General features: G+C 50.6%; 1 protein-coding gene across 1 annotated transcript in view; it reads left to right on the top strand.

The window, feature by feature from the left end:
* The window catches only part of SPOCK1 (SPARC (osteonectin), cwcv and kazal like domains proteoglycan 1), a 480,631-nt gene that overhangs the window by 313,080 nt on the left and 148,101 nt on the right, over nt 1–19,450 (top strand). The window contains exon 4 of the mRNA XM_002710225.5: nt 8,090–8,204. Coding sequence (XP_002710271.1) covers nt 8,090–8,204 — 115 coding nt within the window. The remainder of the gene's footprint in view (nt 1–8,089; nt 8,205–19,450) is intronic.

The raw sequence follows: 19,450 nt of genomic DNA, 5'->3' as shown, positions 1-19,450 counted from the left end.
AAGTCACGATGTTTCTTCTTGTAGAAATGAGTAATTCTATGGTCAGAAAGACAGTATAGTCCTTCCTCTCAGATCTTAGGTCTCTGACGTGTCCAGGGTCCCTTGCCCTTGGTGGGTATCCATTTCCTGTTTTTTAAAAGCAAGTTAGAAAACCCAGCTGGTGAGACTGACAAGGGTGACAATAAGTGAGTCTGCCTTAGCTAGACCCTGTGCTGAGCACCTTGCATGCCTGATCCCGCCAGCTCTTCTACCCAGTGAGGTCAACCTATTTGCCTGCAACTGAGTTCTGAAGTGAGTAACCCACACGATTCCACATGTGCAAGAAGTGGATCAGCGTTGCTTCTCTCAAACCCACATCTCTGATCCAACCAGTTTGGCTCCAGTCTTCTAGGTATATACAAATTTTGGAGGACATTCTTGGTTTTTCTTCCTTTCCCATTGCCACGTGGTCAACAACCAGTGGTTGCTGAATAGTGATAAAATAGCACCAGAAGAGTGAGTTCTCCGTAACAGCTGCATGTTTTACAGGAATTTTAATGGTGGTCACGTGAAGTGCAGTCTTCTTGGTGAGGACTGAGACTCAGGCTCACCAGCTGTGTGGTGACAGAGGAGCTCCTTAAGCTCTCTGTGTCCATTACCAGTTGGTAGATGAAGGAGAAGCTGACCTGCCCATCAGTTTCCTTGTTGTGAGGTTAGAATATTCAGTAGCACATTATTCTGTTGCTGCTAGATATCACGCTAGATTGTCTGCCCCCTGATTAGATGACATAATATTTAATAGAATGCTCCCCTCTTCCCTTTCTTTCGACTTGGTCCTTTTAGTTCCTCATTGCCCTCCCAGCTCACTTTCCAAGGGAAATCAGATTCTTGAGGGAGTGAGACTCCTTGTCTTCACTGCCCCAGAGCGGCTGAGGACAGAGGACCTGCAGGGTGGGGTGACAGCTTTGGGAAGGGAGGGTGGTCGGTGAGGCTGGTAGCACCCTGTGGCTGTGGGTTTGTGGAGTGTGTTTCCATGGCTGCTGTAGCAGAACCCTCCTAACTACCACCTTTTCTGGTGAGCCAGGTGTGTGAGTTACTTTGCTGGATTCTCACAGGCTGCTCACCATGTCTTGCTCTGCATGTGACAGAGGGGCTGTGCTTGGTCTAGCCAGTCACTGGTAGTCCTTAACTGCTTCATCTTAGAGGTGAATGCCCCAGTCTTACAGGGTTGGACGCTTATTCCAGTCCTTGGCCATGGTCATGACTTGCTGTCATCTCTGTTCTGCAGACAAGATAGTCCAGGAAGCAGGAGAAGACTATGTGTTTAGCAAGTGGGGTCCTAGACCTGCCGGTGACAAGCAGCAGCCCTGTTGCCCAGGCATTCACAGTGTGTTGCAGGGGTAGCCCCAGGAGACAGCAGACAATCACCCAGGAGCAACAGAGGGGTCCCAGTGCATTAGTGAGGTGGTCCCAGGCTGGCGTGGACCAGGGCTGGGGTGGAGAGAGAAGTTTCTTGGCAGAGGAACCACAGCAGGGAGGGGAAAGAAGACTCCTGTAGAAATAGACATCCAGTTTTGAGTACTGGCTTGGCCGCTGATGTTTTGTGCTACTCAGAAGTTACTTGATCCTTTCTAATTAGCTTTCTCATCTTCAGCTTGCTCTGTTACTCATGTATCATAAACTTCTACCTATATTATGTTTGTATAAATTTATGTGTTTCTTTAAAATAGCTGCATGATGTTTAATAAACTGGTATATTGTAATTAAAGGAACCATTTATCTATTGACGGTGTTATAGGATGGATACTCTCCCACCTCTGAAATTCATTTGTTGAAGACCCAACTTCCTGCGTTGTATTTGGTGTGGAGCCTGGAACTCCATCTGGCTCTGCCACATGGGTTGCAGGAATCCAGGCCTTTGGGGTATCATCTGCCTCTCAGGGTGTGCATTTGCAGGAAGCTGGATTGGAACACGGGTGCTGAGACCTGATGCAGGCACACCAATAGGGGATGTGGGCTTCCCAACCTCTGCATCAAATACTAAAAAAAGAAAGAGGATTTAGGTTTGATACCGGATGGAGTCTGCATTCAACTCCTGTTTTAAAGAAGGAGTGATAGTCTCCTCACCCGGGGTGTCATGGGTCAGGTGCATCTTTTGTCCTCTGTTTCTGTCCTTGTCTGCTGTGTCCCTCCCTGCCATTCCCTAATCATTGGGCAGACAGGTCAGCCATTGCTGTCACTCGGCTGTCTGCCCTGTTGGGACGCATAACCAGCAGACGCCCTTGTTCAGCACCCGAGAACCTGGCCAGCCCCTTGAACAGGAAAGCAGAGCATGGTGGGGGGGCTTTCCAAGCTGCCATTCTTCCCCAGTGAGAGGGAGGCCTCTGGGCGGGGTCTCTTGCTTTGTATTCTGGGAGGCTGTGTTGTCAGCTGGTAAACAAGCCCCCTTGGAGAAGGGGGCAGCAAGATGCATGCACAGGTTACCATGGGGACAGACAAGCTGTAATAAATGTCCGGGATCTTAGCTTGACGAGGTTGGAGTGGTTTCTTTGTCAGTCATCCATTAAGTCACTCGTAATGAATCTCTGGGAGTGTCTGCTCTTCAGACAAACCTTGGATGTGCAGGACTCAGGCAGAGGGCCATCTTAAGGCAAGGAGGAGCATGGTTAATTTGTAGACTTTTTGCAAATTGAGTGGCCTTTTGTCTGAAGAGGCTTCTGGAAGCTCCCAGAAAGGGCTGTGAGTTCCTACAGCTGTTGCAAAGTAAATCTTTCCCTTATTGTTCTCAGCAGGTAGGCGTTGCCCGGAATTTTGTGTGACTTAATGTCCCTAGGAGGAGGGAGCAAGGAGATTCCTTGAAGCTGGGAGGGGCTCAGGAGTAGACCCCTGAGCGCTCTAGCCCTGAGGTCCCCTGTCATTAACACTGAGAATGTACAGCACGTCTGTTCTTATCAAAGTGTCACTTATTTTATTTAGAAAGCAAAGAGACATAGAGAGAGAGACGGAGACGGATCTTCATCCACTTCCCAGCTGTAATGCCTGGGGCTGGGTCAGGCTGAAGCTTGGAGCCTGGAACTCCATCTGGGTCACCCATGTGGGTGCAGGGTCCCATGTACTTGGGCCATTCTCTGCTGCTTTCCCAGGCACGTTAGCAGGGAGCTGGATCAAGTGGAATAGCCGGGACTTGTACTGGTGCTCATCTAGGGCCCGTGTTGCCTGGTTTAAATTCACTTTTCCATAGATGTCCGTCACTCCAGAAAGTCTCAGCCACCCCCCGGGAAGGCTGATTGAGTACTGTCCCTCGCTCACTGCAGAGGCTCTGGCCTCACCGAGCAGGAAGCTATGTGAATGTTGCCGGGGTAAACACCAGCCTGTGTGGGTCTCCCAGGTGGCTGCGGGGCCTCCGTGCCCCTCGGCGTCCCGGAGGTGGCATCAGGCTGCACTGATTCAGGTGTGCTGATCTTGCTACACACCAGTTATTCCGTAGGATCTACCCAAGGACAGACAAAGGCTTGGTTCCCAATTTGAAAATTAATGTAGCTAATTAAAAAATAACTCATTGAACTGAAAAACAAGTTCAGAAACAATTAAGATAATTAAAATATCACCACCTTAATTGAGACCAAGCAGTGAGCTTAAAAAATAAAATTAATTTAAAAAAATGTACACGGAGCCGATAATTAACTGGCTTTTGAATTCAATTCTTTGCAGCTCAAACAGTCTCTCTTTGAATTAATTCATTCTTGGTTTTTTCTTTGAGAAAAGTTTTTGCAAAGATTATTTTGAGGAATTAATTGGCCACGTATCCTGCGCCAGTTGACCCTTGCTTGTCTTCCATCTGTGGTTAGGAGAGACGAAAAGAACCTTCAGCGGGTACCTGCTCTGCACCAGGCACCTCTCCTCTGGGGCCCACGCCATGTGTTGGAGCCAAAGAGGTGGGGGGAGTGTGGACTTTGCCATGTTCTGGGGGAGCACCACAGTCTTCACCCGTGTGCAGGGACCGATGGAAACTTGGAGTGTGGTCCCCCAGGAACCCTGAGCACCGTGTCAAGGAAGCCTCCAGCCTTGCTCAGGGCCGTCGCTGCCACCCAGCTCGCCCCTAGTTCCTCACCTGTGCGGCTCCCCACCTTATGAAAGGGCCTTCCAGTGACCGTTCTGATCTCCAGCCCTTTGCTTTGGGGAGCAGAGCCACACAGCCCCATCCCATGCGGGTGCTGGGTGGCTCTCAGAAGTGTCCCTGGGAGGCTGCGCTGCCAGAGACACAGATTTAGAATATGTTTCTACGATAAGTGGAAATGACACACTCCTCACCCCTCAGGTCCCATGTTGCTGGTTTTCAAGAATAAAATGTGTCCTGGTGGCGAAACAGACGTCGGCAGTTGACCTGCCTCTGTGTTGTTGGTCGGTGAAGGTCATTTACTCCAAATCCCATACATGTTTGAAGTGTTCAGTCCTGAGTCGTTAATTGTTAGCGGACGTGATTTCTGTATGCAAATTGTTAAGTATGTGTACAGAGTTAAATGACTTGTGATTTTCTTGTTAGTGGTTTCGGTTAGAGGTTTTCTTCTTTGTTGTTTAACAAATGTTAGGTGTTAGCTTTGAGAATTGGAGAGAGCATCTGTTGGGTTAGCCTAATGTCAGGGTGACTGGTGGCAGGACTTGCAGGCCTGGGGTCACATGACTCCATGGGAGGTTGCTGCATTCAGACAGAGCCAGACAGAGGGCCCGATTGTCCAGGGGCTCAGGGAGGGTCGCTCATGCCCTGGGCAGCATGGGGGCCGGTGACCTGGTCCTAAGGTGTGCACTGCCTGGGAGGTGGAATGGCCCCGTGTCAGTAGCACTGGACGCCCTGGCTCCTCATGGTCACTATGCCCTGAAGTCCTCTCAAGAATGTGGTGTCCCCTGGACTCTAACCACCATGGGATGGGCCTGCAGTAGACTTGTAGAAGGTTCTGGATGACTTTCATTCTGTTCACATTTAGCGGTGAGGAGCTTACATTCTGGAATTCAGCAGACCAGGTTTTCAGACGCTCTGTGCACCTCTCATTAGCACCTGCTCTCTAACACCCATATTTGTAAGAGGGGCGCATGAACAGCAGCTGTGTTGTGAGGATTCAGCGTGGTGAGTGCATTGGAGGGCTGAGCTCACTGCCGAAGAGTCAGAAGCATTCAGGGAGCGCTGGCTGTTCTTAGGAGGGCTTGTTCCTCATCCTGGGAGCAAAACACAGACCCGAAACGGACACAGGCAGTGCGCCTCCTCCCATGCACCAGGTCTGTTCTGAGCACTTAAGAACATTAACCACTGGCTGCTTATGGCAACCATTGAGCCGTAGTAGAGACTGTCGGTATCCCCATTTTACAGAAGAGGAAACTGAGGCACCAAAATGTTAGTGAACAGCAGAGCCAGAATTCAATCCCAGGAGCACCAACGCAGAAGGCTGTGCTCTGCCCTACTGAGCCCTGATGATCCCTTCCCTCTTCCTCTTCCCACTTTATAAATTGAGAAGCATCGAGATAGCAGGAAAGTAGAGGCTCCCATCTGCTGGTTCTCTGCCAAAGTGCCGTTAACACCCTGAACTGGGCTGGGTCCAAGCTGGGAGCAGGCGGCAGGGATCCAGCTGTTGGAGCCATCGTCTGCTGCCCCCAGGGTGTGCATGAGCAGGAAGCTGGAATCCGGAGCTGGAGTGGGACTCAAACCCAGGCCTGCTGACGTGGGGTGCAGGTGCCCTACCAGTGGCAGCCTGGTCAGGCCGCCCGACGCTGTGTGTACATTGTGAGCTTGTGAAGCTGTCTGCAGAGGGAAAAGAAGTTCAGATTGCACCATCAGCCTTGTCACATGGTCCAGCAGGCGCAGAGACCCATCTGCCTCGGCCGGCCTGCCGGTCTCCTCCCTCTGTGAGGTCTGCCCAGGTGGAAACCACATGGTCTCTCTGGCGCTTGGTGCTGAGTGGGGGACTGGGGTCGCGGTTGCCCAGGGTCTGCTCCTTGTCCTGTGGTGGGTGGAGGTGAGTGAAGGAGCCACCCGGGGCTTTCATGCTCTTCTGGTCATGCTCCGTTCTCTGTCGTCTTAATTTTGGATGGGTCCTGGAGAGTGAGGTTTCGAGGTGGAGAGCTGTGCACAACCCAGCCCCAGCAATCAGGGGACCACTGGGACCAGGACGCTGTTACTGCTGGTGTGTGGCCCAGCACAGGAGAACTCAGGGCTGGCAGGGGTCCCCCTGCCTCTTGCCTCCAGCAGTTGCCCTCAGCTTAACAGCTGGGAGTGGACACCTGTCCTCGGGGCTCTGTCTGCTTCTCTTGCAGCCTTTTTCCCTATGCTGAGGTGCAGGCATCAGGCTGCTCCTGTGGGGAGAAGGCTGTGCCGGGGACTGGCCTGGGACCAGGCCCTTGGTCGAGTTGCTCATGTGCCTGGCCCCCAGTGAACCTGGTTCCGCTGATAGCTGCTGCAGGGAGAGAAGCACCCCGAGCGGCTCCAGCAGCAGGAACTCCTTCAGGGTGTGTGTGCTCAGGACTTGGGAAACTACCAGCTGCTGTCTGAAGAAAACGGATTCAGGTTCTGGGTTGGGGTGGGAGGAGAGGAATTGCAGCTGTTCTAGGTGCTGGGGAGCAGTGATAGCCGAGAGCCCAGTGGCTGCGTGGATTGTGGTATTTGTGACAGCAGTCTTGCTGTCCCTGCTTGGGATGCCAGTTTGTGTAACCAAATGTTTGCCTCCTCTGGCTGTGGAGAGCACTTTGGAGAGATTTACTGCCAGAGAGGTTTCAGGCCCAGGAGCTGCAGGGAGACGCAAATGCTTTGTTTTGCAAGAGAATTCCCTGGGGCCTCTTCTGGGTTGACAGGAGCCAGTGTCCCTCCGCATGCTGATCCTGCTGGGCCAAGGGCCTGCTGCTCAGCCTGTGCTGAACAGGTGGCAGTGTAGGACCTGCTGTCTTGGGAGACCCTTCCCAGAACGGCCCGTCTGAATCTGCTCCTCCCCTACTGCCATTGTGCTACCCACCAACCGATTTGCTGGGTTGAATGTGTGTGTGCATGCATGTGTGTTGTATTGTATTTGTATGACAGGCATTACAGGAGAAAAAGAGAGACAGAGACAGACAGAGCTTCCGTCTGTTGGTTTGCTCCCCAAATGGTTACAACAGCCAGGGCTGGGCCAGACCAAAACCAGAAACCTGCAACCCCAACCTGCTCTCCCATGTGGGTGGTAGGGACCCAAGTACTTGGGCCATCCTCTGCTGCCTTCCCAGATGCATTGCAGGGAGTTGAATTGGAAGTGGAACAGCAGAGTCTCGTACAGATGTTCACAGGGGCTGCAAGTGTTGTAGGTGGTGGGTTAGCCCGCTGGGCCCCAACACCGGCCCATGGTGAGTGGCTTAGTATAGCCCAGACAAGCCTCCTTTCATTTGCTAGCGCTCATTCCCCTGCCTGAGTCTCTTTTCCTATCTTTGCTTTCTAAATCTTGACCATCCTTCAAGATCCAATTCACATATTAATGCTTCACTAATCCTTGCCCAGGAAATTGATCTCTATTTCTCTCTTGCGCTCGGTTATCATTTTATATGCCTATCTTGGCCCTTATCTAATTCTGCCTTGCACAATAAATATTTATGGGTCGGCATTTTCTCCCCTCCCTCTTATGTATTGTGACTTTGCGTGGTGGTGCACTGGCTTGCACAACCTGGCGTTCTTGCAGAAGTTCAGATGGGTTGTTTATGCACAGACTCGGTGCTTACTGATCTGCAGGGAGGACCCGCATCTTCCAGGACATTGGATGTGATAGAAAGTGGGCAAAATGAAGCATGAGTGAGGTCATGAAGAGCAACACCAGCAAAACAGCTGGAGAGGCAAAAGCTCTTGGTCCTTCGATAATGAAGGGTTCGGATGGCTTTTTAAAAATCGTGCCTGCCTGAGATATAGACGCCAGAACTCCCAAAACATAAACGCTTCGCTGACCTGATGGCGAGCAGGGCTGCACGCGGTGGGCATGGGTTTCTGTTCCACTCCCTGGAGAGTGGAAACACATGCTTGGTTTATTTCCTCTTCTGTTACTGGAGTAGGAACAGAGGGGACATTGCCCTGGAGGGCCTAACCCTTCTCTTCTCATTCCTTCCTCAGCCCTGGACCCGTCCAAGGACCCCTGCCTGAAGGTGAAGTGCAGTCCCCACAAAGTGTGTGTCACTCAGGACTACCAGACCGCCCTGTGTGTCAGCCGCAAGCACCTGCTCCCCAGGTAAGGCAGGAGGAGCGGTGGCCGAGGGTGGGCGGCGCCCTCCAGCTGACTGACTTGAGGGCGCCCAACCTCTGAGGGATCTGGAAGACGAAAGAACACATGGTTATGTGAGCTGTTCAATGCTGCCATCTGTTTCCAGGTGTAGACTCTTAAATATGTATTTTTATTTTTCATTTTATTTGAAAGAGAGGTGGAGAGAGATCTTGCATTGCTGGTTGACTTCCCAAAATCCTGCAGTGGCCTTCACTGGGCCAAGCTGAATCCAGGAGCTAGGAATTCAATCCAGGTCTCTGCTGTGGGTGGCAGGGACCCAAGTACTTGAGCCATCACCGGCTGCCTCCAAGGGCGCACATGAGCAGGAAGCTGGATCAGAAGCAGAGGGACTGGGGCTGGAACTCCGCTGTGGGCTGTGTGTGTCCCAAGCGGTGATTTAACCACTGTGCCAAGCACCTGCCCAGATGCAGATTTGCAGAGAGTGTCAGTCTTTATTCTCTTTGTTTGGTTCCTTGGGACTCTGAGCCCTTGTCAGCACATGAACAGAACATCAATTCTTAGTGATTTTTGGGTCCCTTCCTCCTCCCAGATTGACCCCCGAATTTAGGAAGTTAAAGACAAGAAAGCAGGGGCTACAACCTCAGCCTGCTGGCTGCTGCTGGCACTGACTGTCATAATCCTGGGAGGCCTGAGGGCTCTCTGTTTCATGTCCCTGGAGGATGTGGCATCTTGGCCAACCCTGGGGTTTGGGTCCTGCCTTCTCAGAACCACTCCTCCCTTCCCTCAAGAAGCACATCTTGCTCTTTGCTCAGGGTAAAACACTGGACACCCCCTTTCCACAGCCCAGGTCTGCTTCTGTCTTCAGGGGCCTGAAAGCCCAGACCTCTTCATCCCACCCCAGCATCGTCTACCGAGTGGGTGTCAACTTTCACAAAGAATAGAAACAGCCTTGGAATTCAGGTTGCTGATGCCTTCAGTGCTGAAAAAAAAAAAAAAAAGCTTGAAGCAAGGAAACAGTTAAGTAGGCACTTGCAAAACAAGCTCTCTTTAAGGAGGACATTGGGTGGGGTGGGAGAGAGGCAATTTTACTGCATATTCTGGCCCCTGCCCTCACCCTGAGGTGCCGGTACAGCTGGGAGGTGTAGTGACACATGCTGTTGGTACCCATGCCCAGTGCTGGGTCTGGGAGCGTGCTCTGTCGGTCACCTGCACCCCACCACGTCCTTCAACCAATGCAGCCACCTTTCTGCTGCTTGATCCCCAAAAATCGGCCTTCCCGGGTCTGTTGCTTTGTTAGCTCCACTTTGACCTCCTGGGTAGTACTCTTCTCACTCTTAGTTACTACCTCCTGGGTAGTACTCTTCTCACTCTTAGTGCAAGCCAGGCTGGTCCCTTTCGCTGTGCCTCTTTTTTTTTTTTTTTTTTAACTTTATTTGTGTGTGTGTGTGTGTGTGTGTGAGAGAGAGAGAGAGAGAGAGAGAGAGAGATCGAGATCAGTCTCCCATTTTCTGGTTCACTCCCTAAATGTCCACAATAGCCAGTCCAGATGTATCCTGGAATTCTGTCTGGGCCTCTCCCACATGGACAGCAAGTGTCCAACTACTTGAGCCATCAGCAGCTGTCTTTTCAGGTACAGTAACAGAAGGATGTATTGAAAGTGGAAAAACCAGGCCGCACCGCTGCTCAATAGGCTAATCCTCTGCTTGCGGCGCCGGCACACCGGGTTCTAGTCTCGGTCGGGGCACCAGATTCTGTCCCGGTTGCCCCTCTTCCAGTCCAGCTCTCTGCTGTGGCCCAGGAGGGCAGTGGAGGATGGCCCAAATGCTTGGGCCCTGCACCCCATGGGAGACCAGAAGAAATACCTGGCTCCTGGCTTCGGATCAGCGCAGCGCGCCAGCCGCAGCGGCCATTGGAGGGTGAACCAGTGGTAAAGGAAGACCTTTCTCTCTGTCTCTCTCTCTCACTGTCCACTCTGCCTGTCCAAAAAAAAAAAAAAAAAAAGTGGAACAACCAGAACTCAGAGGGGCACTCTGATATGGGATGCCAGGGTCACCCGTGGCAGCTTAACCTGATGCATCCCAGTACTAGTCCCTGGCTGAGCTCTTGGGATGATTTCAGTCCTCCATCTCCTAAGTGGTCTCCCCTGAACATGGCTGAGGAGGTGCCTCCTTCTGGAGTCATGGCTGTAGTGGAACAGGGATCACAGTGTGGTGTGGCCACACCGAGCAGGCTCTCTGTCCCCTCTGGCTTCTGTAAGTGCGACAGCTACAGCCAGACCTGGCCTCAGTGACTATCTTGCTGAGGATAATTTTAAATGTAGTAGTGAATTCAGTCAGCCTTGGGACAGGTGTTGTGACACAGGAAGTTAGACTGTTGCCAGGATGCCCGTATCCTGTATTAGAACTGCGGCCTCTCCCACTCAGGCGAGAGACCTGGATGGAGTTCCTGGCTCCTGGCTTTGGCCTGGCACAGCCCTGGTTGTGAGCATTTGGGGAGCAAAGCTGCAGATGGAAGATTAACTGATAAATCGGTCCTTCCTTCCTGTCTAACTTTTTCTCTTGTACTTTGCTTTTCAAATAAATAAGAATAAATAAATTTTAAAGAGTAGTTAGCATTGGTAAGACTGAGATGCCAGATTCCCTGATGTGCTTTGTCCCCAGACTGAAGTGTTCTCTCTGGTGGTCAGGATGTGTCTTGTTCCTGAACCTGTCCTGAGTGCCCGATATTGTGCTGCTGGTAAAGTCAGAGAACTGGGACAGAGACAGGCACTAGTTGCTTGCTCGTATGTGTAGTGAATATCAGCCACAGTTCAGATCCAGACTGGCCCTGATGCGAATGTTTTTCACCACTGCACTATGCTGGCCTTTTCACTTCCCCCATGCCCCATGCTGGTGCACCCATGAGTTCATTGTCCATCAGCACAGAGGTGTTGGCTGCCTCCCGTGTGTCAGCTTTTGTTGCCATGGTGACAAAGGTAAACAATATACCCTGTTGCTATACTCAAGGAAAGACAAGTTCCCTGGCCAGTGGGATGTGAATACCATTTTGTTGTAGTTACTGGCAGTTCCTTTTAGTGCATACCTACTTGAAGAAAGCTGTTCTAGATTCTCCTGCCACATAATTGCTACTTTCTCTAATGCAGGCAAAACGTGGCCTCTTTGATTGGAAACACCCACATACCCCTTAGTAGTGCTGTAGGCTGGGTCCTGTGTGTGTGTGTGTGTGTGTGTGTCTCTACTGCATATCTGCCTGTAGAATTCAGGATACAGCTCTTTGCAGAAATGTCAGAGAAGAGAATCCTCATTGTAAACTCACATGTGTGAGAGACCAAAGCGGCAGGCTCATTGGCATTGAGGCCTGAGTGTCTGGGTGTTTTTCTGAGCAGGCCTTATGTCTGTGCTGGGCACACCATTGCCTTTTTGCCTATGTTGAAAGTGTAGCCCTTACCTCCCATGGCACCTGGTGACCACCACATTATAGCCGCCAAGGACATGGACTTGGTGATGAGACTCTGCTGAGCCCGGTCCCCAGGTGGGCTGCTTCCTGTGTAACCGTGGCCAGTGACTTCTTCCTGTCTTCATTAAGTTTGTGCTTCTGTGTTGTTAGGTGGGCCAGTGGCAGTGCTCACCCCATTCCTCTGCACTTGCGGAATGCATCCTGCAGTCGTTCCCACATAGCAGTGTATGAAGGTTTACACAGACACTGTACAGGTTGGGTGTTTTCAGTAAGATGGTGTGCAAGGTCTCCGTCTAGGGTCTGTTCTTCTGACTGCTAAAACAGTCATAGTTGCTATTTTCTGATTCATTCTGGAGGATCAGCCAGAAATCCCCAAAGTGCACACCCCTGAGAAAAAAGTAACGTCACTGTGCCTTGTCCACAGCCCAGTCTGACTGCTGTCTCTGCCACTCCTGCGTGAGTGAGCCCTTGAGGGCCGTCGTGCCCTGTCTAGCTACTGTCTTGTAATTCTCAGCAGAGACGGTTTACAGAGACAAAGGCACTTCTAATCATGGGGCTCACTGGTTTGTGGGAAAACAGCCCCAGGCGGCCCCTGTGGTGGGGGCCGCACGCCTACTCTCCTGCATCTGGGAGGCTGTTCCATGGGTCTTTGATGGCTGTGGGTCCAGCCTACAGGATCTGCTGAGTATCTGCCTCTCCCAGGGACCATGATGTCTCTCCAGACCAAACATCTGCCTTTCCACCTTGTACTTCAAGGCTCCTCTTTGTCCCAGGAGACCTTGTTGACAACTGAATTTAGTCGTCAATCAGGGAGGTGTCTCTGGGACACCTGGGACCAGTCCTACCTGGCCAGCTGCCTCTGCCGCAGGGTGCGAGGCCCATCCTGCCCACCAGCCAGAAGTGCACAGAGAGAGAGAGGCCCTGAGGCCCACGACTCCGCTGTCTTTGCATACCACGCGTGGTGGCAGGACGGTAAACAGTGGGAGAAATCCGTTAGTTTTCCTGGAGCAGAGGGCGGGAGTGAGCTGCGGGAAGGGAACCACGTAAATGCAGGGACCTGGGGCTGCTTCATTGCAGGGCCCTGAGCGAGACGTTTCGGGAGTGGGGGGCAAGCACCCCAAGCCCCAGCCTCGCCCCGGCTGGGCTGCTCCTCGGTTCCAGTGGGGTTTGTGTTTGCTTTCCAGCTGAACTCAGGTTGTCTTTGGAAAATCCTCTTTGGAAATTCTTGGTTTCACCTTTCCCTGTTGTTGAACGGTGTTGTGAGATGTTGAGAAATGTGGAGTATCGTTAGTGTGTTCGTCTTCCAGGGTTCCCAGCGAGGCTGGTTCCCTCATTAAGGAGCAGTGTGAAGGCAGCCCAGCTGTGGTCAGGAAGCCGCCTTTTTAAGTGACTTAAAAAATTCCTGGTTACTTTTGCTATAATAAGAATTGAGGCTTATTATAGAATGCATTAAAATAGAGAGAAGTAAAAGGAAATGGAATAGGCACTGGACACATTATAAACCATCATGAAAATACTGCCATATGTTACCGTCCATTCTTTTTATGAGTCATGGGTTTTTTTCCATGGGTTTGTTTTTGTCAAAATTTAGCTATCAAATGATGACTGTGCTGTATATAAAAATTTATATTGGGCCCTCTTCAATTTATATTTATAAATGAGCATTTTAATGGTATTGCAAATGCTTTACAGATACAAATTTTAATGTTTATGTAAAACATAATACAAAAAAATTTAACTTGAAATTCATCATTAACCTAAAAATAAGAGCTAAGATTGTAAAACTTTCGAAGAACGCAGAAGAAAACTGAACTTGGGCTTAACAGAGATTTCTGAATTAGGACACACAAAAAAGAATGCAAAAAAAATAAAGCAACAGGGGCCAGTGCTGTGAGGTAGCAGGGAAAGCCAGAGATTTTGGCACTGACATCCCATATGAGTGCTGGGTTGTGTTCGGGCTGCCTCACTTCCAGACCAGCTCCCTGCTAATGCACCTGGGAAAGATGTGGAAGGTGGCTCAAGTGCTTGGGCCCCTGCACCCATATGGAAAACCTGGAAGAAAGCTGCTGGCTCCTGGCTTCAGATAGGCCCAACTCCGGCCCTTGCGGCCATTTGGCAAGTGAACCAAAGGATGGAAGATCTTCTCTTTGTTTCCCCCTTTCTGTCTGTCTGTCTGTCTCTCTCTCTGCCTCTGCATTTCAAATAAATAAATAAATCATAAAAAAAGCGGGGCCAGTGCTGTGGCATAGCAGGTAAAGCTGCTGCCTGCAGATAGGCACCAGTTTGAGTCCCAGCTGCTCCACTTCCGATCCAGCTGTCTGCTATGGTCTGATAAAGCAGTAGATGATGACGGCCCGAGTCCTTGGACCCTGCCACCTATGTGGGAGAAACAAAAGAAGCTCCTGGCTCTTGGCTTCAGCCTGGCCCAGACTCAGTCTTTGCCACCATTTGGGGAGTGACCCAGTGGATAGAGGATATCGCTCGCTCGCTCTCTCTGCCCATGCCTCCCCCACACCGCCTCTCCCTTCCCCTCTCCCTCTCTATAACTCTGCCTTTCATCTAAATAAATAAATATTTTAAAAACAACAAATTGGATTTCATGAGAATTAAAAGTTTCTAGTCCTCTAAAAAATACATGTAGAAAAATAAAAAGGCAAGTCACAGGAGAAAATGTTTGCAAAACCTGTGCAGATCAGGATTTGGTTCATAAATAGTGCATGCAAGCATATGTACGTACAGACGCACTCATGAATGTTTCTCTCAGCTTCATTTGTATAAGCCCCAAACTAACCAACGCGGACAACCCAGATGTCCCTGGACTGGTGCATGTGTAAACCACTGAGAGATGCATCATAGTAGAGTGCTGCCTAGCAATGAAAAGACAAAGGTCTCTGGCACAGCCAAGGACATGGATGCATCTGAGAGTACTTACTATGAGTGAAAAAATCCTGACCAAAAATACAGGTGCCGTATTACTCCCATTTAGATTAAATGTTAAGGAATGCAAACTGTGGTGACAGAAATAAGATCCTGGTTGCCTGAGGAAGGAGGGGAGGATGGTCGCTTGGTGATAAAGATAATATCTGATGCGGCAGGGGGATAGGCCTGCACGGGCTGCCTCCCCTGGAGGGATTCTCTGCTGGTCTGGTCGGATGGGCTGCTTTGGGATTTGTTGTTCTGTGTGGGTGGGAGATCTGGTGAGGAGGTGTGAAGGTTTTCCCACAGAGTACTGAACATTGATTTTACCTTTCTGTTGCCATTGATTTTCATTTGGAGAATGGAAAATTGAAGCATTTGTTTTAAGCCTTCCGGACAAACCGCGTTGGCAAGTTCTGCAGGTGGGGAGGAAGGAGCCACGCCAGAGCTCGCGGTAGCTCAGTGCGCCCTGCCAAGCCTCTGGGGAGCAGTGGGAGCGCCTCAGTGTTAGCTCAGGAGCAGGGCTGGCCTGACTTCCCGACAGGCCGGCTTCTGCAGTGTGACGGCCCCTCTTCTGTGCCTCGCAGAGTAACAGCTCTTTCTCTGCACCCGTGAAACATTCAGATCCAGTCGAGGCTTTCGATAGAGCAGACCAATCTGAGAGCTTTCTGTCTTTTATGTGAACTTGAAAAAAAGAATCAAAGTGTTTGAGGTCAGAGAGAAGTACATCACAGGATGTGCCTCAAATACCAAACTCTCAGAGGGTATTTGAAAGAATGATGGTTATTTCATCTCAGTTTTGTTTTACAACAAAGTGCTGTCTCCTGGTACAGGGGCTTTGAACCCGTTGATTACACATACGCATATCTGTTGAGGTGTGGAAGACACGTGGCCAGACGGAGGCTGGGGACTTCCCAAGTGCCTGGGTGGCTCTCCGCTGCTTCCCTGCTCAAGGCATTGACCAGAGTGTGATTGAGCTCACAGCCACGGCCGTGGTTGTCTGTTTAGGTAGGCACCCCTGCGCTGCCCTGGCTTCTGTTTCAAGCTCAGGGGATCTGGAAAGGGTGCTAATGAGAGCTCAGTGGTATACCTACCCTGATGCTGAATTGTCACCCGAGAGAGGTCGTGGGGCTCTTGTCTTCATGCAAGAAAGAATTCAGGCATGAGACAGAGGGCACGGCAGTAAGGTCTTATTGGGGACAGAGAGAGAGAGAGAGTGCCAGTCACTCGGACTGGGGGAAAGCGAGGTTACATGGTTGAGTGGAGAGAACATGGCAGGCTTGGCTCAGTGGAGAGCAGAGAGCTGAGCGCAGTCTTTGTTTAGACTTTGGATTTTCAAGGGAGTCTTCGCACCATTTCTCTTTGTCCCCTCCTCCAGGACAAAGGGTTCGCTGAGTGTAAATTAGGAAATTGCTTCCCAGTTTTGTTGCTCAGTATTATCAGACCAGGGGAGGCTGCCTGGGTGCCTGCCTTGGAGGAAGGATGTTTATCAGGCCAAGTAAACTCGCTTTGTGCGGAGGAGAGAGAATTCTCCTGGGAGCTTTCCTTGGGGGAGGGGCTGGGACCACTTGGGAGGTTATCAGGGTCTGGGCAGGACTTTGAAGTGTAGATGCTGGGCTTCTGCAGGCTGGTTCCCTTGGGTACCGCTCACACACACATGGGCTAATTTGTAGCTTCTTGCCTAACAGAATCAGTGCAGCTCAGCTGGGGGTTTGCCCTCTGCTCAGTCAATAACCCTTTGTACTGAAAACCATCATAGTGGTTTATGGTTTGGCAAGTACAAACCCCAGACTCTGAAGCAGAAAGAAGAGTCTGGACCCGGAGAGTCCACTTCCTGACCACCTGCCAGTTTGGTAGGGGGAGTCTGTCCCGCTGACAACGCACGACAGTCTTCTCCATTCACGGAGCCCCAGTGTATTGGTGGGATTTCGGATGATCCATAGATAACTGTCCTGAACGCCCAGGATGCAGAAGGAGCTCACTTCACCTCTGGTTGCATGCACCTGGCCTGGCTGCACAGCTCCTCTGCTGCGGTCTCAAGGGGCTGGGCTGCTTTTCTCTTGATGCTCCCGTCTTCCAGCCCTTTGGCTCCTGCTCCTGGACGTGACACTGGACAGGACCCTGGTCCTTTCTCTCCTGATCCCTGCCCCTTTGAAAGCAATTAGTCTTGGCCCTGTTATTGAACCTGTTCCCTCCCTTCTGGGCCCAAAGCAATAATTCTTGGTTGGTTTTTCCTGCTTTGTGGTTCATCCAAAAGTAATCATTCAAACCACATGCCACTTAAACATAGAGACATTTAATTACTTTAAACCCACAGGAGTTTCTTTCTTACACAACAGAAGTGCTGTCTGGCTCTGTCCAGGGTACGGACCCAGCTGCTCGTGAGACTTTGCCTGAGCCGAAATCCTGTAATGCCAATGAGTGACTTCACTTCTCTGTTCCTTTATGCTTTTCTCAGAAACAGAAGGTATTGATTGGATGATCCTGGTGACAGGAGCAGCAGAGAGTAAAAAGCAACTCATGATGGGGATGTGAATAATTATGAGAAATTCTTAGTCCCTCGGGGCAGGGAACAGAGCGAGAGGCAGGTACTATGTTGTAAAGCAAATCCACTAGGCTGATTTTACACATATATTTTTTAAATTACAAGAACACGACTTCAGTGAAATGTACCATACCATATCTTGTCCTGCCTAGTTTTTCTTTGTGTTGGTTTTAAACCACACTTTGAAAGCCCTCTGAAGATGGCGGTGGGTGGGAGCAGGCGTGCCTGCAAGGTTGCTTGGTTAGTCCCAGGCCTCCTGCCTAGAGAGGTGGTCTCTCCACTGAGCCAAGCCTGCAAGCGCTTGTCTGCTTGTCACCTCCCACCCCACCCCCAAGGCACCAGGCTGCACTGAGTTGGGGGTGGGGGGACTGGTAGTACAGAGGGCAGTGTGTACTTCTCATCGACCACAATGCACTGAGTCATTGTGTTTTACTTTTAAGTCGTGCTGTATCTTCAGGAGATGGTTGAATTTCCAACATGTACGCATGCCCAGATGCTCACAGCTGAGTGTCTGTGGAGCTGGGATTGGCTGTTCAGAGCCAGGGGTTGGTTATTCATGGCTCTCATTTCCTACTTCCCTCGCTGATAAAAAAATAAATAAGAAATAAAAAACAGAGGAAGAAGAAGACAGCATTTCGTGCTCTGCTCCGCTGTGTGCTCCTAGCTGGGTTGCTGGGGCTGCCCTCACTGTGTTGATTGGTGCCCTCACATCAGATGGTGTATTTCATGCATGGGATTTAAGTGGATTGGAAAGAGGACATTTTAGTGGGTGTGCACATGTTGAACAGGTAGTGACAAGCTGTAGCTTCTTCCAGGGTCAGGTCCTGCAGGTGGCACAGAGGTGGGTAGCTAATGGAGTACATCTGTCTGTAAATTTGGAGCCTGCCCACCACCACCACCACGCCTCCGCCTGCCGCTCCACTCACTGAAGATGTTGTTATCCTTGAGGGCTGAAATCCAGCAAGTTCTGAGGGTACTTTATAGTACTTAAGTAGACCAAGGCCCGTGTGGACCCATCGCAAGGCACGTCACCTTTTACAGAGGTTAGTGCCTGGGTTCAAGTCCCAGCCCTGCTTCCCGTTCCAGCTTCCTGCTGATGTGTGCCCTGGGAGACAGCAGGTGATGCTTCAAGAACTCGAGTTCCTACCACCCATGGATGCCCTGAATTGAATTCCTGGTTCTTAGCTTTGGCCTAGCCCAGACCCAGTTTCCGCAGACACTTAGGGAGAGAATCTGCTAATGGCATATATATCTCTGCCTTTTAGATAAATAAAACTATACAAATACATTTTTAACAACAGTTACTGCAATGAATTTTCCCACTTTCCTTTATATCTATTTTAATTTTTTAAAGCTTTTCCCTTCTCCTTTGTTATCCATAAGTCTGTCGTCTGCTTGCTGCACTGCCAAGACTCAAGATCCAAACTCACAGGCTTCAGGGTAGACGTTTGAGTAAGATGAATTCAACCAATGATCCATGAAAGACATTCTTTATGGATACCAGCCACCATCGTAGGGCCCGTTGGGGCACTGATCGTGCAGGTTGTGGGGCCAGGAAATGAACTTAAGATGATTTAGATGGACAGCCAAGGTATCTGTAGAACACTTGGGTTTAAATGGAGTGCTCTTGAGCTAATGTCCAGCCTTTAGTGTTCCTCATGGAAGGGGTGAGTGCAGGGCAGGCCCTCTGTGCACAGACAGGGAGGAGAGATGAAAGGTGATTGGTCAGGAGACCTTGGTACCTTTCCAAGATGCTCTTGTAAGTGATACTTTTCTTGGGCATACATTGAAGCCAGGGTGGCTCACTTACCAAGGAGTGCAAGGCATCTCCACTGCCTGCCTTCCTCACTCGTCTTCCGCAGCTGGAGGCACTGCTGTGTCCTGCTTCCCACTGAACCATTGGGCCAGCCTCTGGCTGATGACATTGACCTCACGGGAAGTGTGTGTGTGGGGGGCTTGGTTCAGACCTCCCACGGCTACCAGGAATTCTCAAGTGGAGAGTGAAGTGACGTGGCTCCCCTCTGGCCTGCAGCTGTATGCTCTCTATGGGCAGGACGAGGGGGAAGCTGTCTGAACATGGTCATATGGACAGAGGGCTCCAGTCTCAGCAGGTGGAACCATGACTGGTGCAGCCCAGAAAACTGCTTGCGTCCTGGTGCTGGTGAGCCAGAGATCATGATTCAAAGCCCACTGTGTCAGAATGTGTGACAGTTTCTTTATTTGGTCAGTATGTACGGTTACCTTGAAGACACTGTGCTGGGTGTTGGGATTCTGTGATAAGTGGACGAGGTCTCTCTTTCTGGAGGTTGAAGTCACTTGGTAAAGAAAGTGTGAA

Source organism: Oryctolagus cuniculus, chromosome 6 (assembly GCF_964237555.1).
Source record: "Oryctolagus cuniculus chromosome 6, mOryCun1.1, whole genome shotgun sequence".
NCBI lineage: Eukaryota > Metazoa > Chordata > Mammalia > Lagomorpha > Leporidae > Oryctolagus > Oryctolagus cuniculus.
Note: the sequence above shows the minus strand (reverse complement) of the source record. Positions and strands in the feature narration are given on the sequence as shown.